Genomic DNA, 23182 nt, shown 5'->3' with positions numbered 1-23182 from the left:
AAGTCCTCCTCCCCCACCAGTGTGACCAGCATCCACCTCGGGGAGCACGGCATCGAGGCGGTACAGCCAGTCCTCCACGGTGGCCACCATGTTCCTGGGCTTAACTTCCTTGGCCTTTTGGGCCAGTTCCTGCAGGAGGAGGCTGCGGAGCTTCCACCTCTTCTTGTCCAGCTCGGTGGCTCTGGGCTGATGGGTCATGCAGGGCAGAGGGTGTCTGTGGCCAAGGATCAGGAAGGAGGGCGCTGGGCCTCTCTCCGCCTCACCTCACATGACCTCCCGCCCTGCCTTAGGCCAATGTGCACTTCCTAGACTTGAGATCCTGCCCCGCCCCTGTTGGCCTGGCCTCTGGGTTCTCATGCACCCCCTCTCCCACCCTTCCAGCCCCACGCGGTGTGCCAGGCCTGTGCTCAAGGAGCTCCTTGTGGAGGTGGGTGAGAGCCCTGAGATAGGGGCCAACCAAACCCTGGGGGCTATGGGGCTGGGAGAGGCCTGATGATGAATCCTCCAGAACAGGCAGAGCCCTGTGGAGGGCACTGTGGACAGGAGCAGCAGCAGGGAAAAAGCTGCGGGCCAGGAGGTGCGGGGCTTGTCAGGATGACAGGGAGAGGTTTGGTTTGGTGGGAGCATCAGGCGTGGGTATAGGGACAGCTGGGACGAAGCTAGGCGGGGAGGTCAGCGCCAGTTTCTGGAGGGCCTGAACAGGGGAGGGGAAGCAGCTCTGTGGTTTGGGCTTCGAGCTGGGGAGAGATTTGAGCGGAGCTCCTTTCTTGAGGAGGTGGGGGTTGGGGGCTGTTCTGTAAGGTGCTGGCCTGCACCCCCACCCCGTGGGAGCCTGACCTAGCTCAGCCCCAGCCCCAGCCCCAGCCCCAGGGCAGCACGCTCCTCCCCTACTTGCAGTCCTCCACCAGCTCCCTCAGCAGCTTCTCCCACTGGGGGAGCAGAGCGGGGTCCCTTGGATTCCTTATGGACTTCAGGGTGTCCAGATTGGCTTTCTGCCCAGCAGGAGAGAAACAGCAAGTGAGCATGGGGGCTCACCCAGGAGAGGTTACAGGAATGACTGGCCCGAGATGTTGTCAGTCAGGACTTGGGGGTCTTTGGGGTAACCCGAGGATGTCAGTCCAAAGCTATTACATGCCCTTGCAAGGTTAGGATCCCCACACACCCTCTCCACTACCCAACAGAATAAGTGGCAGGAAGGAGCCAGGATAGGGCAGAACTGTGAGGGGTACAGAGTTTTGACCCAGGGCTTTCCTTCTGTAGGTGCAAAAAAGTCATATCTAAGGTGGAGGCACCATGTGGCATTCCTGCCTAAAAATGTTCAGTGACTTCCCTCCTTAGCAGATGCATAAGCCCTTTTGTGATCTGACCTCTTCCAGTTTCTCTGGCTTTATTTCCACATCACCTCCATGCCCTTGCTCTCCTGGAACTTCATGTCACCATGGCTTTGCCAATCCTGCACCCCCTTCTCTGCACCCCCACCACGCCCCCAGCAGACTCATTCTTCAAGACTCTGCTCAAATGTCACCTCCTTTTCAAACACCTCCTCTGATTATCCTCTCTTCAGCTCCCCTCCCCCATCCCCAATCTCGCTGCCCGCCCATGGCTCTGGGTACTGTATCTCCAGCCCTGTGCCCTGCAGTAGCTATTTGTATATCCGACTTCCCAGATGGTGAGGCTAAGGCGCTGTGTTTATTCAGCTTTGGGTCTTCAGTGTCTAGCACAGTGCCTGATGCTTCTGTCTTCATTGGTGTGGAGTACATGAGTGAACTGAGTGACTGGCTCCCTAGGACTGTGATTTAGTCCCCCAAGCCTCCCATTGGTGGCCCGGCCCCACCCCTGCACCCTCCTGTACCACTCACCAGGCGGTCCCGAGTGAAGTGCAGGAGGTTGAGGCAGTTCATGCGGAAGCTGACATCTTCCCAGTGGGAGGTCACGGCCACGACTGGCTTGCTGTTGTACCAGGGCACATAATGGTAGATGTTCCCTGAGACACAGACACGTGTGGGGGTGTCTGAGGGACTCTGGGAGGTGTCCTCTTACTGTGTCCCCTTAGGGGAACTTCCCTGGGCTACTCCATTCCTCAAGGACACCATCTGCTACTAATCCAGATTGGACCCCTCCCGCCAGAGGGTGGGCTGCTGGCCAAGTGAGAACGTATGCACCTTGATGAACACGGCTGGCCTTGTTGAGCATTCATTGTGCTCAGGGTGTCACGTAGCTTTTCAAAATCCCCATTTTACACACTGGAAAATCCAGGCAGTGGGGAGTACCACTCCGAAGGGAGACCCTACCTCAAGGCATGCCCCTTGCCTTGGCATCTTGCCTGAGGCTAAGGGCATGGGGCTTTGGAGCTAGACGCCTGCATTATGACCACCTGGCTGTGCCACCTCAGGCAGAGGAAGAGTGGGCTCCAGGCTTAGGGGGAGACCCAGGGTTTGGTTGGGGTGGGCAGACATTGAACATGAAGGGCCTGCCAGGACAGACGCGCAGTGTCAGGAGAGCAAGGAGGGATACAAACCGGTGATTGGCTTGGCAAACTAAGTTCCCAGGCCATGCTCCTTATTGACATGAGGGGGGAAGCTAGATGAAATGTAAGTTCATTTTTAAATTTTTCTGAGTTGTAGTGCTGACTTGATATAAGGAAAGAAATCCACAGAAGCCAAAATAAAGTAAAAGCAGAAAGTCTGCGAGGCAAGCGAAAGCAAAGCTGACTTTTGCCTGCTAAGTTTCTGGCAAATCCTGGAGAACTTGTGCTTCTCTTTGGCAAGGGCCAGGGCAGGGGGCTCAGTGGAGAAAGCCTAGCACTGCCCACGGTGAGCAGTCTCACAGGAGACCCTGTGTATTATGGGTTGAACTGTGCCCCCTATAAATCTATGTTGAAGTCCTAACCCCACTACTCCAGAATGTGACCTTATTTGGCAATAGGGTCATTACAACCGTAATTAGTCAAGATGAGGTCATACTGGAGTAGGTTAGAGCCTTAACACAATACAGGTGTTCCTATAAGACGAGGAGAGGGATACAGAGAGAGGACAGCCATGTGAAGACACAGGGACAGAGGCAGCATACCACGTGAAGACAGAGGCAGAGGTGGAGTGCTGTGTCTACATGCAAAGGAGCACCAGAGATTGTAGGCAATCAGCAGAAGCTGGGAGAAGAGGCTCAGGCCTATCAGAAGGAACCAACCCTGGGGCGCCTGGCTGGCTCAGTCGGTAGAGCGTGCAACTCTTGATCTCAGGGTTGTAAGTTGGAGCCCCATGTTGGGGGTAGAGGTTGCTTAAGAATAAAATCTTTAATCCAAAATCTATAAAGAACTTATCAAACTCTACACCCAAAGAACAAATAATCCAATCAAGAAATGGGCAGGAGACATGAACAGACATTTGTGCAAAGACATCTAAATGGCCAACAGACACATGAAAAAGTGCTCAACATCGCTCGGCATCAGGGAAATACAAATCAAAACCTCAATGAGATAACACCTCACACCGGTCAGAATGGCTAAAATTAACAAGTCAGGAAATGACAGATGTTGGCAGGGATGCGGAGAAAGGGGAACCCTCCTACGCTATTGGTGGGAATGCAAGCTGGTGCAGCCACTCTGGAAAACAGTATGGAGGTTCTTCAAAAAGTTGAAAATAGAGCTACCCTACAACCCAGCAATTGCACTAATGGGTATTTACCCCAAAGATACAAATGCAGTGATCCAAAGGGGGACATGCACCCCAGTGTTTATAGCAGCAATGTCCACAATAGCCAAACTATGAAAAAAGCTTAGATGTCCACCAACAGATGAATGGATAAAGAAGATGTGGTGTACATACACAATGGAATATTATACAGCCATCAGAAAAATGAAATCTTGCCATTTGCCACGATGTGGATGGAACTAGAGGGTATTATGCTAAGCGAAATAAGTCAATCAGAGAAAGACAAGTATCATATGATCTCACTGATATGAGGAATTTGAGAAACAAGACAGAGGATCATAGGGGAAGGGAGGGAAAAATGAAACAAAACGAAACCAGAGAGGGAGACAAACCATAAGAGACTCTTAATCTCAGGAAACAAACTGAGAGTTGCTTGAGTGGAGGGGGGTGGGAGGGATGGGGTGGCTGGGTGATGGACACTGGGGAGGGTAGGTACTTTGGTGAGCGCTGTGAATTGTGTAAGACTGGTGAATCACAGACCTGTACCCTTGAAACAAATAATACATTATATGTTAATAAAAAGATAAAATCTTTAAAATATTTAAAAAATAATAAAATAAAAAAGAAGGAACCAACCCTTCTTGACTTTGGACTTCTAGCCTCCAGAGCTGTGAGAGAATAAGTCTCTGTTGTTCTAAGCCACCCAGTTTGTGGTGCTTTGTTAGGGCAGCCCTAGCAAATGAATCTGCCATTCGAAGCTGGCACACCAAAACCTAAACCTTCAATCGATGAGAAATAATCCACCACACAGAAGACAACAGTGAAGAAACCAGCCCATCTCTGGCATGGCTCTGGGTAGAGAGAGCAGGAAATTCTCCTAAACATTTATAACTGCAAATGGGGCCTCATGCAGGTTGTATTCTGCATTCATATCACCTGTGTAGTCTGGGGAAAATTTAAAATGGTCTTTGGTTGGCAGTGCCCCAGGTAACTGGAGGAAGCAAAGAAATTCTCTCTGAAGCATTTCTTTAACTTCAGTCTAAAGTCCCAAAGGTTTCCTTCAGTTCCAAGAAAACGAGCAGCTCAGAACCAAGACAAACACTCTCTAGCCCCGCAGCTCTGTTTCCAGGTACACACCCAACCGAAAGGTGTCATGACATTATCCAAAGACATGTAGTAAATGTTCATGGCAGCACTATTTGTAATAGTCCAAAACTGGAAACCACCAAAATCTCCCTCAGTAGTAGAAGGGAAAAATAAATTATGGTATATTTGCCCAGTGGAATACTATACAGCAACGAGAATGAGCTAGAGCCATGCCCAACAACATTTAGGTTTGTGTTTCCATTTCACGAAATGGTAGGCAAAAAGAAGCCAGACACGGGGCACCTGGGTGGCTCAGTCATTAAGCGTCTGCCTTCGGCTCAGGTCATGATCCCAGGGTCCTGGGATCAAGCCCCACATCAGGCTCCCTGCTCAGCAGGGAGTCTGCTTCTCCCTCTTCCTCTGCCTGCCACTCCCTCTGCTTGTGCTCTCTCTCTCTGGCAAATAAGTAAAATCTTAAAAAAAAAAAAAAGTACAGGGGGGCCTGGGTGGCTCAGTCAGTTAAGCATCTGCCTTCAGCTCAGGTCATGATCTCGGGGTCCTGGGATCGAGCCAAGCATGGGCTTACTACTCAGCGGGGAATCTGCTTGTCCTTCTCCCTCTGCCCCTCCCCCACTCATGCGCACGCGCGTGTGTGCACGCTTGCTCTCTCTCTCAAATAAATAAAACCGTAAAAAAAAAAGTTTACTTAAGAATGAAAAAAGATAGTGGAGACAAGATACTTAAAATACCGTGTGTCAAATGGTGGAAAATACTACGGAAAGGAATGAAGCAGGGAATAGGGATAAGGAGCTGCCAAAAATTTTCAGAGTGGTTACCTAAGGCCCTTCCAAGAAGATCTAGAAGAAATTATGCAGAATACAGCTCAGAGAGATGACAAATATGGACGAGAGATTTAAAAATATGAAGAACAGAATGAGGAGTCCCACAGAGGATAGAGTGAGTTTGAAGAGGAGCCATAAGAGACAAGGGGAAGAAATAATTGTCGAAGTGAAAATATCTTTTTTTTAAAAGATTTTATTTATTTATTTGACAGTGAAAGCGAGAGAGATCACAGAGGGAGAGGGAGAAGCAGACTCACCTCTGAGTGGAGAGCCCGATGTGGGACTTGATCCCAGGACCCTGGGATCATGACCTGAGCTGAAGGCAGTTGCTTCACCGACTGAGCCACCCAGGCGCCCCATGAAGTGAAAATATCTTATGATTTTCTAGAATCGTTGGAAGACACCAGTTTCAGGCTCTGGTACTGAGTGAGTCATTAGAATGATAAATAAGCAGAGATCCAGGACTGGGGTTCTCAGATATGAACGTGCGGATACAAGATGGCAATTTTCTTCTTTTACTCTTGGCTGGCACACTCCATTTTCAGCAAAACAAGGAGACAGATATAATCTGTAGACTCAAAATACACATAAGGACTGCCAAAAGCAACTACGATTGCCGTCCAGAGCTGAAGCAGGAAGGGGTGAAGTGTAACAGAGGTCACCTGCGGGGAAGCTTGGAGCAAGGCAGACAGCTGGGAGCACAGCTTGATGGGAGCAGAGTGCGGAAAGGGCCAGCAAAAATACTCTCCCAGAACGAACTCTGGGTACAGATGAGGAAATGTGAGCTGGCAAAACACAGAAAAAAAGTAGAAGCAAAACCAAAAACACCCTAGAAAGGAAGACAACACAAAAAGAAGCCCAAGGGAGATTAGACCCTGCAGACAACTCAGGGAGAGGCATAGAAATAAGGACAGAAATAAGAGAAGTGACCAAAATAAAATGGAAATAGAGAGTCACAAAGGATCAGGGAAAAGCTGATGGATAAAGAAGACCAAGGAAAATTGTTAAGCCCAAAAATGGGGCCCCTAAAGTAGAAAACCTATACCATGGCACAGAATATTTAAAAATGCAATTTAAGAAAACCCACATGGGAAAGAGATAGTCTTTTAAACAAATGGTGCTTGAAAAATTGAACTAGTCGCATGCAAATTAATTCAAAATGGATCATACAACTAAATATAAGAACTAAAACTGTAAAACTTTTTGAAGATAGGAGAAAAATATTCATGACCTTGGGTTAGGCAAAGAGATCTTAGATATGACACCATAAAAGAAAAAAAAGTTGTATTTCATCTAAATTTAAAATGTTCGCACTTCAAAGACACCATTAAGAAAATGAAAAGATGAGCCACAGACTATTTGCAAATCATGTATCTGATAAAACACTTGTATCTGGCATATATAAAGAACTCTTACCACCCCAAAATAAGAAGACAGACAACCCAATTTAAAAACTGTGAAAAAAATTATACCACCAAATAAATTATTAACAAAATAAGAGAAGATTCGAATCTACCCATGAAAGAGTACAACACGTGCCAGGGACAACTGACCCCAAAGGATCAACACTTCAACATATCCTGGTGAAGTCAGTAGACTTGCAAGATAAAGGATATTTGGGCAGCTGGACAGAAAGATCAAGAGATTTACAGAGAAAAAAATATCAGAAAGAGAGAAGGTATTGGTTATGAAACTTTAAGAAGCCACAAACTTCTAGAGCAAAACATGAGAGAATTCCTTCATATATTTGGAGTGGAAAGGACCTTTCTAATTATGACTCAAAAAGCCAGAAGCCATAAAAGTAGTTTAAGTACATTGAAAAATAAGTCTTCATGGGAAAAAAAAAACCCAAACATCATAAACAAAGATAGGAGACAAACATGGGAAATATACGTACAGCTCATATCATAAGGGCCTAATCTCCCTCAAATATGAAGTGTCCTAGAAATCAATAAGAAAATGACTAGTATCTCAAGAGAATAAAAGAGAAAATTATATAAACAGGCAATTAAAGGGAAATGCAAATGACTTTTAAACATACGAAAAGATACCAACCTCATTTATAATGAGAGAAATACAAATTAAAACTACACTGAAATACCATTTTTCACTTACCGGACTGATAAAAATCCAGAAGTTTATACCAGATTTTGAGGCTCTCAGACGTTGCTGGTGGAGTGTTGAGTGGTACAACATTTATGGAGGATTATCAGTCAGGGTACAGCCAGAAAAAGAAAAAGACCATGGTAGATATTTGACATAGAGGGGATTTAATAGAGAAAATGTGTTGAAAGGGCCAAGAGATCAAAAAAGGGAAAGTGAGGGGACGCCTGGGTGGCTCAGTCAGTTAAGGTCCAACTGGATCTCAGCTCAGGTCTTGATCTCAGGGTCGTGAGTTCAAGCCCTGTTCTGGGTTCCATGCTGAGCCTACCTAAAATAAAAAGGTGGGGTGGGGAAGTGAGCTTCCTCAGAGATTAGTAACAGGAGGAAGAAACTACTGTTTCTAGGGGCTGGGGAACAAAAGTCAGGCAGTGGTGTGACCACAGACAGGCGCACCATCAGAGCTGTGCCATCCAGGTAGCTGCACAGGATGCTGGAGCCACCAAGAAGGTGACGCCCAACCAGCAGTCGCACTGCAGGGGGGCTGCTTGGCCAAGGCTGGAACCATGGAGGAGTGGCCAGCGAAAGCTGGGGTCTCTGAAGGCCTGTAGCTACCTCCAGAGATGCCTCCTGAATCGGTGGCAGGAAGGAGGGAGAAGGAGAGGCAGAGAGACCGAGTAAAGAGGTGGGGAGATAGAACAGAATGACATCTGCCCTTTAATCAGCTGGCATGGGAAGCTGGGAAATGTAGTTTGCAGGTGTTCGGCCCTGAGATATAGAATAGAGCAAGGAAGGGCAAGAATGAAGCTTGATCTAGAGCAGAGCATGCAGTCTCTCCTTGCTGGAGATGCTGAGTACAAACAAGAAAATGATCAGCACGGGGCACCTGGGTGACTCAGTCATTAAGCGTCTGCCTTCGGCTCAGGTCATGATCCCAGGGTTCTGGGATCGAGCCCTGCATGGGGCTCCCTGCTCCGCGGGGAGTCTGCTTCTCCCTCTCCCTCTGCTTTTTCCCCTGCTCCTCGTGCTCTCTGTCTCTCTAAAATAAAAATAAAATTTTTTTTAAAGATTTTATTTATTTATTTATTTGACAGAGAGACACAGCGAGAGAGGGAACACAAGCAGGGGGAGTGAGAGAGGGAGAAGCAGGCTTCCCGTGGAGCAGGGAGCCCGATGCGGGGCTTGATCCCAGGACGCTAGAATCATGACCTGAGCTGAAGGCAGCTGCCTAACGACTGAGCCACCCAGGCGTCCCTAAAAATAAATAAAATCTTAAAAAAAAGAAACTATGGTGGAAAATAGTTTGATGGTACCTCAAAAAAGTTAAAAAGAATAACATGTGATGCAGTGATTCCACTCCTAGGCATATACCACAAATAATTAAAAACAAGGACTCAAACAGGTATGTGTACACTGATGGTCATAAGCAGCATTATTCACAATAGCCAAAAGGTGGAAACAACCCAAGTGTCCATCAACAGATGAACGGATATACAAAATATGATACGTACATACAATGGGATATCATTCAGCCATAAAAAGGAATGTAGTTCTGACACATGCTGTCAGATGGATGAACCTTGAAAACATTATGCTAAATAAAATAAGCCAGACACAAAGGACACATATTACATGAATCCACATATATGAGGTACAGGCAAATTCAGAGAGACAAAAAGTAGAATAGAGGATTCCAGGGGACAAGGGAATTTATTGCCTAATGGGTAGAGTTTCTGTTTGGGATGATGAAATCACTCTAGCAATAGAGGTGATAGTTATACAACATGGTGAATGTACTTAATTCCACGAACTGTACATTTAGAAATGGCTAAAATGGTATATTTTATGTTATGTCTATTTTGCCACAATAAAAAAATTTTAAAGATACTATGAACAATTTTATGCTGAAAATGTGAAAACTTCAATGAAATTTATAAATTCCTAGATGAGTTAAACCTACCAAAATTGACTTAAAAAAATAAATAGAAAAGCTGACTAATTAAAATAAATCCATATTTAAATCACTGCATTAAAAAACCCACCAGGCTTACATTTAGAGGTGAGCCCTATCAAACTTTCAAGGAATGGATGATTACAGTCTTACCCAAATACTCACAGCAAGTAAAAAGAGGAAATGGTCCTCAATTTCATGAGGCTAGCATAACTTTGATATTAAAACCAAATGAGGACACTATAAGAAAGAAAATTAGATTTATCTTATTCATATAGATGCAAAAATCCTAAACAAAATATTGGCAAACCAACTCTAGAATGTATAACAAAGGTGAAAATCCAATTATACTATTATAATTGCACTTTATATTATATGTAACAATTATATGTGAATATGTGTAATATATTATCATATGTGAAGTGATTATAATATTAACTCAAGGTAGACTATGACAGGTTAAAGATCAATATTTCAATCCCTTGAGCAACCACTACAACTAATTCACAGACGTAGAGCCATAGAGGAGGCTGACTGCAATACTAAAAACAAAATGAAACAAATAAAAAAACACTGGATTAGAACAAAAGAAGACAGGAAAATTTCAGCAGGCTTTTTGTAGAAACTATTGAGTGGATGCTAAAATTCACATGAAAATGGAAAGGAACCAGAATAGCCAGAAATTGTATTATTTTGTTAAAGAACAACAAAATTGGAGGACTTACACTACCTGATTTCAAGACTTGCTTTAGAGCTATAGTAATCAAGATGGTGTGATATTGGCATTAAAGATAGACAAACAGATCTATGGAACAGAATAGAGATTCTAGGGGCGCCTGGGTGGCTCAGGTGGTTGAGCGTCTAACTGGACTTTGGCTCAGGGTGGTGAGATCGAGCCCCACACTGGGCTCTGTCCTCAGCACAGAGTCGGCCTGTCCCTCTCCCTCTACTCCTCCCCCCCTTAAATAAATAAGTAAATAAAATCTTTTAAAAAAAGAAATTCTAGAAAGAGACCCACAATATATGGTTAATCAATTTTCAATAAAGTATCAAAGCAATTCTAAGTGGGAATGAAGTCTTTTCAGCAAATGGTGCTGAATTAGTTATCTTTATAGAAGAAAGAATCTGACCCTTCCCTCATACCATATATAAAAATCAAGTCAGATTAGATCATAAACCTAAACAAAGAAGCTAAAATTATAAAGTTTGGGGGCGCCTGGCTGGCTTAGAGGAGCATGAGACTCTTGGTCTTAGGCTCGTGAGTTTGAACCCCACGTTGGGTGTGGAGATTACTTAAAAATAAATAAACTTTAAAAATATTTTAGGGGTGCCTGGGTGGCTCAGTTGTTAAGTGTCTGCCTTCGGCTCAGGTCATGATCCAAGGGTCCTGGGATCGGAGCCCCTCACTGGGCTCCTTGCTCAGCAGGGAGCCTGCTTCTCCCTCTCCTGCTCCCCCTGCTTGTGTCTCTCTCTCTGTGTGTGTCAAATAAATAAATAAAATCTTCTAAAAAACTTTTTTAAATTATAAAGCTTGTGGGGCGCCTGGGTGGCTCAGACGGTTAAGCGTCTGCCTTCAGCTCAGGCCATGATCCCAGCGTCCTGGGATCGAGGCCCCCATCGGGCTCCCTGCTCAGCAGAAAGCCTGCTTCTCCCTCTCCTACTCCCCCAGCTTGTGTTCCCTCTCTCTCTGTCTCTCTCTATGTCAAATAAATAAAATTTAATAAATAAATAAATAAATAAAATAAATTATAAAGCTTGTAGAATGAAACACAGGAGAGTATCTTTATGATCTTGGGGTAGACAATATTTCTTGGACCAAATAATGTACTACTATAAAAGAAAGGATAATCAACAAATTTGATTTCATCAAAATTAGAATTAATTTTTAAGTAAGCTCTACACCCAATATGGGACTCAAACTCACAACCCCAAGATCAAGAGTTGCATGCTCTTGTGACTGAGCCAGCCAGGTGCCCCTCAAAATTAGAATTTATTTCCTTCATCAAAATTAGAAACTTTTGATCTTCAAAAGACACTGTTTGGAAATTGAAAAGTCAAGCCACAGAGTGGAAAATATTAGCAAAACAGATTTGACAAAGGATTGTATCCAAAATGTAAAAGAACTGGAATGCTATGTAAAAAGATAAACAACTCATTGAAAGACTGGCAAAAAACTTGAGCAGTGCCTTCACTATAGAAATATATATGAGTATGAAAAGACGCTCAGGATCACTACTGATTAGAGAAATGGAAATTAAAATTACAATTACGGACAATGTTATACCCACTAGAATGACTCAAATGAAAAAGACCAACAATACCAAAGTTGGCAAGGATGTGGGGCAAGTACAAATCTCAAACACTGCTGTGCGGGTGTAAAATGGTACAAATGCTTTGGAAGAATGTTAGCTGTTTCCTTTAAAACCCAAATTTCGGGGCGCCTAGGTGGCTCAATCGGTTAAGCGTCTGCCTTCAGCTCAGGTCATGATCCCAGGGTCCTGGAATCAAGCCCTAGTCGGGCTCTCTGCTCAGTGGGAGTGTGTTTCTCCCTCTCCCTGCTGCTCCCCCTGCTTGTACTCTCGCTCTCTGTGTCAAATAAACAAATAAAATCTTTAAAATAAATAAATAAAACCTAAATTCCACTCTGAGGTATGTACTCAAGAGAAATGCAAGCACATGTCCATAGAGAGACTTGTACAAGAAGGTTCACAGCAGCTTTATTCATAATACTCCAAAAGTTGAATCAGTCTAAATGTCCATGAACAGAAGGATGGGTAAATAAACTGTCATATCCACATGATGAAGTACTATCAGAAATAAAGAGGAACAAAACACTTATCCATGAAACAACATGGGTGAATTCCTAAAACACTCTGCTGAGCCAAACAACCTGTAGAAAAAGAAAGAATCATATGTCTGATTTCATTTACATGAAGTTGTAGGAAAAGCAAAACAAATCTATAGTGATAGACAACACAACAATGACTGACCTGGGGGTTGGGGAGACTGACTGAAAGGGGGCAAATGGCAGCTTTCTGGGGTGATGGAACTTTCTTCCCATGGTGGTTACATGGGTGTATTTGCCATAATTCATCAAACTGTACACTTAAAATATGTGCATTTTATTGTTTGCAAATAAGACCTTAATAAAAAAAAAATAAAAAGTTGTCATTAAGATGAAGATGAAAAGCCCCAAACTTAGGGAAGGTATTTACGATACACCCATCTAACAAAAGATCATTCCCAGAAAAATAATATACAAGCCAGTAAGCAAAAGACAGCCAAATAGGGGCACCTGGGTGGCTCAGTCATTAAGTGACTGCCTTCTGCTTAGGTCATGATCCCAGGTCCTGGGATTGAGCCCCGCACTGGGCTCCCTGCTCTGCGGGAAGCCTGCTTCTCTCTCTCCCACTCCCCCTGCTTGGGTTCCCTCTCTGTCAAATAAATAAATAAATAAATAAATCTTTTAAAAAAAAAAAAAAGACAGCCAAATAGAATGATGGATAAAATATATTGATAGGCTTTTTTTTAAAAGATTTTATTTATTTATTTGAGAGAGAGATAATGAGAGAGAGAGAGCACATGAGAAGGGGGAGGGTCAGAGGGAAAAGCAGACTCCCCACTGAGCAGGGAGCCCGATGCGGGACTCCATCCTGGAACTCGATCCTGGGACTCCAGGATCATTACCTGAGCTGAAGGCAGTCGCTTTACCAACTGAGCCACCCAGGCGCCCCATATTGATAGGCTTTTTACAGATGAGAAAAAACAAAAGTTTGTAAACATACGAAAAGATGCCCAACCTCCATTTGTAATCAGGAAAATACATATCAAGATCTCATAAGATACCATCTTACATCCACCATTGGCAAAAATTAAAAGGCTGGGCAACATCAAGAACTGGCGAGAAGGAAGAGAAAAAGAAATTCTCATATCGAGCTGATGAGAGTGTAATTTGGTATAATTTCTTTTGCTTTGAATTCCTCTTTCACTTCAGGGTATATAATTTGGAAGAAGTCTTGCACTTGAGACCAGGAGACATGAACAAGAATGTTTATAACACAATTATTATAATAGGAAAAAAAGATAAGTCCCAAGTGTCTCAATATACCACATAATTGGTGCTATAATCATACAGTAGAATATATACAGAAGTGAAAATGAACTTCAGCTACACATACCAACATAAAAAAAAACTAATATTGAGGAAAAGATGGAAAACAGATGAATACAGACTGAAAAGTTCCATTTGTATAAAATGCAAAATATAGTATGCTGTTTAGGGTTGCATACATTGATGGTAAAAATTGAAAAGTAAAGGAAGGGAGTAATTACCATGAGGGTCAGGATTGTGGTTATTTCTTGAGTAAATGGGTCTGGGAAGAACATACAGGGAACTTTTAAGATGCTGACAATTTTCTATCTTTTAAGCTGGGTGGTGAGTTCTGGGGTACTCATTTTATTCATCTTTAAACTATATATACATTTAATATATTTTTTGTGTATATTTCATAATTTAAAAACAAGTAGAACGTTAGGCTAAGTGAAAGAAGCCAGACACCAAGGACCACATATTGTGAATCTAAGTGTATGATAAAATATCCAGAATAGGAAACTCCATAGAGACAGAAAGTAGATTAATGGTTGCCTGAGGCCGGGGATGCAGGGGAGAAATAGAGAGTGATTGCAAGTGGGTACAGGGTTTCTTTTTGGAGTGATAAAAATGTTCTAGAATTGACCGTGGTGATGGTTGCCCAATTCTGTGAATACACTAAAAACTACTGAATTACATACTTTACAAGAATGAGTTGTATGGTGTGTGAATTCTATATCAATAAAGAGCTGTTCTTAAAAATCCAGGGGAGTGGGATGCACGGAAAGGCTCTCAAGAGGCAATGAAATTAGGAAGCTGTTGAAGAGGAAGTTGAGAGCAGCGGTTCTCAAACTCTAGCATGCATCTAAATCTCCTGGTGGCCTTGTGAAAACACAGATTGCGGGCCACCATCCCCAGGTTTTCTGATTCTGTAAGGACTGAGCTGGGGCCAAGAATCTGCATTTTTTTAAGAGAGAGAGCACACATGAGCAGGGGAGGGGTGGGGAGAAGGGGCAGAGGGAGAGGGAGAGAGAGAATCTTAAGCAGGCTCCCTGCTCAGCACAGAGCCCGATGCTGGACTCCATCTCACTACCCTGAGACCATGACCTGAGCCGAAATCAAGAGTCCGATGCTTGGGGTGTCTGGGTGGCTCAGTTGGTTGGGCGATTGCCTTCAGCTCAGGTCATGATCTCAGGGTCCTGGGATCGAACCCCGCATCAGGCTCCCTGCTCGGCGGGAGGCCTGCTTCTCCCTCTCCCACTCCCCCTGCTTGTGTTCCCTCTCTCGCTGTCTCTCTGTCAAATAAATAAAATCTTAAAAAAAAAAAAAAAGAGTCCGATGCTTAACCAACTGAGCCACCCAGATGCCCCTCAAATCTGCATTTCGAAAGGTTCCCAGGTGATGGTGATGCCCGGCCCAGGGACTGCACTTTGAGAACTGCTACTCTATACAACCTGGTATAGGTGTTTAATAAGTATATATTGGATGAATGGATGAATGGATGGATGGGAGGTTGGTTGAGTGTTTGGGTCAGTGGATGGGTAGGAGTTGAATGGATGAAAGGGTGGATGGGTAGATTAATGGATGGATAGCAGGTGGGCACATGAGTACCAGCAGATGGCTGAATGGATGGATCAGGGATGGTTCAGAGTAGTAGGGAAGAAGATGGGGCTGGGGAAGTTGTAGTGTGGAATGTAGCATAGAGGAGAACTTGGAGTGAACGCCTACTTTCAACTCTTGTCGTGGGCTCACCACCCACTAACTGTGCAATGTTTGGCAGGTGACTTCACCTCCCTGAAGCTCATTTTCCTCATGTGAGACATGTGGGTTAACAATGCCTATGAATTTCCATGAGCTAATACCCTTAAAAGGGCCAAGCGCAGAGCCTGGCATGCAGTGGATGCTCCCTACTCTTGGGTTGTATCTGACTATTACCATCATATATCACTGGGCTGTACTGTGTGGTTGAGACGAGAGGCTTGTAATTCAGGTCCATCTTGTTTCCATAGTGGCCAATGCTGACCTCGAATTGGATCAGGTCCTTAAAGCTGGGCATCATGGTACAGGAAAGGAAGATGACACACAGCCCATACTTCTGGCGGTGATGGTGCCTCTAAAACAATAACCCCCCACATCCCCAGTACATAAGCCAAGGGATAAACAAGGCTCTAGAGACAGACAGGGAGCCAAAGATGAGGTGCCCTATTTCTTTCAAAAGCCATCTTTGCTTCTCTTCAGGGTGAGCTGGACCATCTTTGAACCTGTGCCCCCTCAAAGTCCTGCCTTGACTCCTGCTCAAGGGTAATTCCTCCCAGGACCTCTATCACCTGGTCCCCTCCTCCTAGCCACCTGGGGTTCCTTTCCTTCCTGAAAGGGAGGCTTCTCCCTCCAAGGCCCTGAGGGTCAGGCTGGGCTCTGACTTGGGCCACCTTATCCCTCTCCTTTTTGCCTCAACGCCCTCCCCTGATGAGATCTGGTGTGGGCAGGGGTGTGGTGAAGGTGGCACACGCACACACATCTGCTCTGGGCCCTTCTCCAGCCGCCTCCTCCCACCATGCCTCCCATCTGCTGGAGGTCCTCCATCTACCACGTCAGCCGATCTCATTTCTGTGGCCAACCCCTGCCCTCCTCTTGTGCTCTCCCAGTCTGTTCACTAGCTCAGGTCTGCCCTGTCATAAAAAATAACCCTCCTCCTCCCCTCTGAGCCTCTGTTGAGCCCCCATCTGATCTTGTCTCCTTCCACTTTCCAGCCAAGTTTCTGTGCACTTGCCTCTATGCACAGTCTGCAACTTCTCCCTTGCACCTGTGCCGCCTGGCAACTCTCCCCTTGCGGGGCTGCCTCCGTGGTTCTCTTTGCAGACTCTTCCCCAGTCTCTTCTGCAAGCCCCTCCTCCTCCTCCACCTGCCTTAGGCCGTGGCATCCTTTTACCCACCTACTCCTCCCAGGCATTTCCTTCACAACCCTATGTTCAGATCCTGGTGTGCTGATGACACACCATCTGTCTACAGCCTTCAGGACTGATTTTCACGGACGTCTCACCAGCATATGTCAAAGGTGGGATTCGTTGTCTCCCTCCCCCAGACCTGCTCCTCCTTCAGGGAGCATGGATGCCACCCTGACCACCTTGCCACCTGAGGCAGAAAAGGGGAATCAGCTTAGGGGAGTTAGCCTCACTTCTTATGTCTTTTTGGTCTTTGGTTCTGATCAGTCTGTTTCCAAAGGGTCTCTCTCGGGAACCGGCTCCCTCCTCTCTGGTTCTCCTTCCCATGGCTGTATTCCCATTTTTAAAAATAAGTGGATGGCTGTTCTTAACACTGTTCCCCCGGCCCCTTCCTGCAGCAGTGGTGTTCCCCTGACTATAGGAAGAAATATAAACTCCTTAGAAGATCATTTCTCAGGCGCCTGGGTGGCTCAGTTGGTTAAGCGACTGCCTTCGGCTCAGGTCATGATCCTGGAGTCCCGGGATCGAGTCCCACATCGGGCTCCCTGCTCAGCAGGGAGTCTGCTTCTCCCTCAACCCTCTTCCCTCTCGTGCTCTCTATCTCTCATTCTCTCTCTAATAAAAAAATAAAAAATCTTTAAAAAAAAGATCATTTCTCCTTAACTAGATTGCACATTTCTTAAACAGAAGCTTTATCTTGTATTTACTGGGTCCCTGACCACCCGGGATTTGGCACAGCATGAAGTCCTCACACGGGCTTAGTAAAGACTCAGGCAGATTGACCAAACATCCTCAGGCACCCAGGAGCTCATTCAGCTTGCGGCCGGGTGGGCAGAGGGGCTCTTTCTTCCTGGGTTACCTGTTTCCTGTAGTTACCTCTATACTGGTCACTTCAGAGGAGAGATCCTTCCTCTTAAAGTCTTGATGGGAGGAGACGTGGGTGAGTAACTCCAGGAAGACTCGGCCTCGATAAGTTAAACCATCCTTAAGAGGGTCGGGAATATTCTAGGGTAACAGGAAGGAAAATGGCGAGAAAAGGAATGAGAGAAAAAAAGCAGATAAATCTCCCTTGACGCCTCTGCAGCAAAGACCGAGTTGTCTAGTGACTTCCTGCCTAGGGCTGACCACCATCCCGGGGCGGAATTACAGACACCCAAGACATGGCTGTGCCCAGAAACCTCTGGGCCCTGACCCCTCTTCCATACCCCGAGGCCCATTCCTCCTCTTCATGCATTCCACTCACTAGTCAACCCCAAGTTCCTGTTCCCCGCAAACGCTTCCTGCTCGTAGAGCGGGCTCTGATAACTACTGTGTTTGCGCTCCCAGTCTGGCCAATCAGGGCATGCCCCACCTCCTTGGCAAGCGTGATTGGCCCAACGGAAGTACACATGACATAAGGCAGCCAATTAGAATGCTCCTCTGGCCTTCCCTATTAGAGGCTCCGATGGCCACTTGTTCGCAGAGAGGCCTGACTGCCGTAGGAAAGAAAGCAGACCAGGCTGAAGAGCAGCAGAGCTGAGAGATGGAGTAAATGAGAGAGCCTCTTGATGGCATGGAGGTCCCGGTGCCTGCAACTCAGTCCTCACTCAGAGTTCTTCCCAGCCCAGTTCCCATCTTTTAAGCCAATTGGAGTTGGCTTCCAGGCCTTTATCAATCAGTCTTTAACAGCCCAGTGCTTTCTACATTTACCTATGCTGTTTTTTGTCTCCATGTCCTTTCCACCTGCTGAAAATCTTACCCGGCGTTTCATCTCAGTGTTCCTTCCTCAGTGAACGCCCAGAGCTCTCCGTTTCTTTCTCATGCCACAACACACGTCCCATATACACATAGCCATTTACACGCTGGTTACTTGTCCTGTACTAGCGTGGTGGACAGAAACCAGGGTCGGGCCCTCCCCCGGCACTTCCCAGGCCCCAGGGCCTTTCATACGGTTGGTATTACCTCCACTGTTCCCTAGAGCTGTCATGAGAAGCTTACAGTGCCTTCTTCTTGGATCCTGAAAGGGGCCTTTTTACCCCCACGAAGAGTCAGGAAGCTGGGGCCAAAACAGGGTAGGAAGCCAGAGTACGTTCCTGCAAGAAAAGAGGGTGAGGGGGGCAGGGCCGGGTGGTAGAGGGGCAGAAGGCAGGGGCCAGGGGGGATGGCTTGCCTTCTATTTCTGCTCCGGTGGATGAGATCTGGTTGAGGAACAGGCTGACGGTCCCAATCTCATCCCGGCAACTGTTCTTGGGGCTGGAAAGAAACACATTCTGCAGGCTGAGCTGCTGGCCCAGCTCTGATTATCTCCTCCCCGGCTTCTTTTTCAGCCTCCACCCCTGGCTCACCAGTCCAAGACTCTGAACTTGATGTAGCTGGAGAGGCAGGGCAGCTGCAAGGGGAAAGCGAGAGCCACGGTGGGTGCATGCCCGGAAGGTCTGGTCCTCACAGAGACTGAGTGCAGCTGGGTCTGGGTCCAAGGCCTGGCTCAGTCACCAGTAAGCCACGGCCACCACAGCCAAGATGGATTTACCATGGGAGCATATAGACCTGTGGCTGTGGGCCTCCCCACTTGCATGGGTCCCTTGCAAAGCCCTGGGAGAGGCCTACGACTGTGTCCCCTGGTTGCTTTGTATTCTTATTCTTAAAATGGCCCCCTAATTGCATGAGCTTCAGGACTGAGACCTGAGTCCACCCTGACCATGGGCTCAATGATTGCAGTCCTCACACAACCCTTCACTGTCACCAACCGTCTCACACAGAGGTTGTGGCTTAAAATGTCTTCTTCATGGTTAGTGGTTAACTTTTATTTTAATTTTATTTATTTTTAGATTTATTTATTTATTTGTCAGAGACAGAGCACAAGCAGAGGGAGCGGCAGGCAGAGGGAGAAGCAGGTCTCCCACTGGGCAAGGAGGAACCAGACGTGGAACTCGATCCCAGGACCCCAGGATCATGACCCTAGCCAAAGGCAGACACCTAACCGCCTGAGCCATCCAGGCATCCCAGAGGTTAACTTTTAACAGTAGGACATCTATCCCCTCCAGAGTAAATAATAGTAGCTGCTGTTGTGGGAAGGCTTTCCGTTGTCCCCTGGCTGTGCTGAATGATCTACATGGATCACCTGAGTGACTCCTCCCAACAACCCCATAAGCCGGGTGCTGTTATTCCCATTTCTAGACAGGAAAACCGAGGCACCAAGAAACTGAGTTCCTCAAGTTCTCTTTAAAAGCTCTCTTTAGAGTTCCTAATGACTCTGCCACAACCCAGGGAGGGGTGTGATTGTCCCTATTTACAGATGGGGAATGAGGCCCAGAGAGGTAAAGGGACTTGTTCAGGGTCCCACAGTCAGGGGTGCAGTCACGACTGGAACCCAAGCTTCTGGTTCTTATCTCCACTCTGCCACAGGGTCCCCTCAAGTATGAAAACAAAAACCAATCTGTGTGTAAAACAGAGCTGCTGGGGTTGAGGCCTGAGTGGGACGCAAATCCTCCCAGTTGGGGCCCCTTCTCTCACAGCACTTCCTGAGGCATGGCTGAGAGTCCCTCCCATTCTCCATTCTACTCGTCCATTCTCCCCTTGCCAAGGAGCTGGGGGCCAGGGCAGAGTAGGGAAAGGGCTTTCCAGTTAAGCAAGTGGTTAAGAAGAAAGGAGGAAAGACCCCCTAGAAGTGGGGAGACGGGCACTGGAAGGCATCCAGGTCTTCCAATATTACAAATCCTCCACATTCACATTCATGGCTGAACCATCTTTTCATCCACCTTGTTGAGAATTCTCTTCCCCTTTCCCAGTTCCTTGTCTTGACTGCCCTCCTGTCCTGGGGCCCTTGGATTGTAAGCTGGCATACACCCATTTTCAGCAGAGCTTCCCCTGCAGCCTGCCTTGTGGGGGCCCTGACTGCCTGGCCTCAGATGCTACTGTCTCTGTAGTCACCGTACCATTCAGAGTGAGGGTCACATCTGCCTGCTGCATTTCCACAGGGCTAGTGACTATCAGGCTTGCATCCAAATGGCTCCAGCCCAGGAGACTGTGTTATGTGGGAAATGGGTGAGGGCCCAAGGGGTGTTTGGACATCTTTAAATGTTGGAAGGCCTCTTTCAGGGATGAAGTAGGGCCCAGCCTGTGCCACTGGTTTCTGAGCCTAAAGGCAGCTGAACGTGAGGGAGGACTTTCGAGGCTCTGAGCATCCACAGAGCATCTGAGGATCCTGGCCATGAGCCTCATCACAGCCAGAGACAGGTGGGAGGGATCAAAGATGGAGGATAAACTAGGCTCCCTTTAAAAATCTCTTCCTAGGGCACCTGGGTGGCTCAGTCGGTTGAGTGTCTGCCTTTGGCTCGGGTCATAATCCCAGGGTCCTGGGATCGAGCCCCGCATTGGGCTTCCTGCTCAGCGGGAAGCCTGCTTCTCCCTCTCCCTCTGTTTCCTGGGTTGTGCTCTCACTCTCTCTCTGTCAAATAAATAAATAAAATCTTTTAAAAAAATAATTAAAAAAATAAAATCTCTTCATACTTTAAGAGTCTATAAAATTACTCAGGAAGGTAGGGATTATGAAGAATGGGTTAAAGATGATGCCTCACCAGGAGGCAGACTAGGGAAGCTTCTAGCAAGGAAGAGGGTCCCAGGAGAGTAGAGAGGAGTTCACGAGCTGATTTTACATCACACAAATTTAAGGTATAAGGAAAGCGAAACACCCTCTGGGTAGCCAAATAGAAGCCACACAAAGTTCTACACACTCATACTTAATGACAGTGCTCAAGCTATCTCTCAGAATTTCCTACTCTTTTTCTACACACAGTTCTCAGAAGCCTGGCATGGAGTCAAAAGGCAATCAAGGCTCTCTCAGGGCTTTAAGAGGACTGGCATCCACACTCATGATAGGTGACTGAGAAGGACTAAAAAGCTCTAAAAACCAGACTACAGAATCCCACAAAGAAGAGCATCTTGGAGCCGTTTAGTGTAGGAACAAATAGCCCATACTCCATGTAGCCCATATACTATGTTCCCACAATACCTCTAGGCCATTAACAAAGAGCTATAATTATCTTCAGGGCACTTCGCCTAGAAGATAAGAAAATGCGTAATACAATTTAGATTTAAATGATTTTTTGGTTTTGTTTTGTAATGTAGGTGAAAGGACATGTTTAAATTTTTGGGAAAGTTCAGTTGTATGGCCCGCTCATTTTTTAATACTGGACAAATAAAGTAAGTTTTCTGAAATCTGTCCTGGGCTTCCTCGTGTTCCCTATCAGGCAGATCTCACCCCCACTCCCCGCTGCCCCCCACTGTCCCCACCCAATGCTTCTTGGCCCCTACCTTCCATCCACACCCCTAGACACTCAAACTTGCCTTCCGTTTGTGGGCCAGGGGGAGGAGGGTGGTCAAGATGGAACAGCGTGGGGTGCCTGGGTGGCTCAGTCGGTTAAGCATCCGACTCTTGATTCAGCTCAAGTCATGATCTCAGGGTCGTGAGATCAAGCCCTGCATCAGGCTCCAGGCTCCAGGCTCCACACTCAGTGTGGGATTCTCTCTCTCCCTCTCTCTCTGCCCCTCTCCCTGCTCTCTCTCTCTCAAAAAAAAAAAAAAAAAAGGATGGAACAGCAATACCTGAATCTGGAAGGTCAGGATCTGGTTCCATATTGGGTTCTCGGTCTGGGTCAGCACATTTGTCTTGAGCTAGGAACATTCCAGAGCAGTGTTGGTGCCAGCCTGCCCCCTGCTCCCTCCACTGACCTCACCTTCCAGCCCAGCCCACAGATGGACGCTGTCTCTGGCACAGGGCTGACCATGGGAATGGTCTAAAGACTGACAACTTCTCTTCAGCTACAACTTCAGTCCTTTGTATATCTGCCCAGATCCAGATTCCCTATTTGTTTTTAAATCATCTTTCAATTGACTTTGTTCTTAAATAGTCCTAGGGTTATTAACTTTAGTATATGAGTGCATACACATAGATTTTGTTAGATAAACTCTATGATCCCAACAGAAAAATGAGCAAAAAACATGTCGGCTATGGCAGTACACAATGGCATACCCCTTTCCAAAGCATCACTTGACTTTGTTTTTAAACCTGGCTCTATTCTAAGCAATCATGTCAGTGAAATCGAGGGTTGGTTGGACTGGTTAAACTTTTTAATACATACTAGAAAACCATAGAGATATTAAAATTTTTGAAAATTGTGTGCCACCTACCACCCAAAAGCATCTCACCTAGACCTGGAGCACCCAAACCACCTTCAGTGTGGTGGTTTTAAAATATGTCCACAAATCCTTTGGTACAGCTTCCTTTGAAAGGTAGACACTAATCTCCCTCCCTTTATGTGTGGGTTGGATTTAATGATGCTTCTAATAGGTAGAATATGGTGGAAACAATGGTTTATGAGTTCTGAGACAAACCCACTTAACTTTAACCCAGCATTCCCCAAATTTGAACATGGGATCCTTTTTTTTTGCACAGAACATCCATCAACACACTTTGGAAAATGCTACTCTCTATTCATGGAGGATCATGGAATGTCAGCAACTCTCTTGCCCAGAACCTTCAA

The 23182-nt window shown here is 46.1% G+C and overlaps 1 protein-coding gene across 2 annotated transcripts in view; it reads right to left on the bottom strand.

Annotated features, from left to right (window-relative positions):
- Nucleotides 1-23182, bottom strand: part of FER1L5 (fer-1 like family member 5) — a 54458-nt gene that overhangs the window by 16635 nt on the left and 14641 nt on the right. For both annotated transcript variants that reach the window (XM_028103795.2, XM_088026553.1), the window contains exons 14-22: nt 22245-22313; nt 18986-19029; nt 18811-18893; nt 18639-18733; nt 17538-17666; nt 15655-15832; nt 1860-1984; nt 892-992; nt 37-214 (exon numbers count right to left, since the gene is read on the bottom strand). In XM_028103795.2, the coding sequence (XP_027959596.1) occupies nt 37-214; nt 892-992; nt 1860-1984; nt 15655-15832; nt 17538-17666; nt 18639-18733; nt 18811-18893; nt 18986-19029; nt 22245-22313 (1002 nt within the window). The remainder of the gene's footprint in view (nt 1-36; nt 215-891; nt 993-1859; nt 1985-15654; nt 15833-17537; nt 17667-18638; nt 18734-18810; nt 18894-18985; nt 19030-22244; nt 22314-23182) is intronic.

This window comes from Eumetopias jubatus, unplaced genomic scaffold, assembly GCF_037043125.1.
Source record: "Eumetopias jubatus isolate StellerSeaLion01/CBP00866 unplaced genomic scaffold, mEumJub1_p1.0 scaffold_9, whole genome shotgun sequence".
Classification (NCBI taxonomy): domain Eukaryota; kingdom Metazoa; phylum Chordata; class Mammalia; order Carnivora; family Otariidae; genus Eumetopias; species Eumetopias jubatus.
Note: the sequence above shows the minus strand (reverse complement) of the source record. Positions and strands in the feature narration are given on the sequence as shown.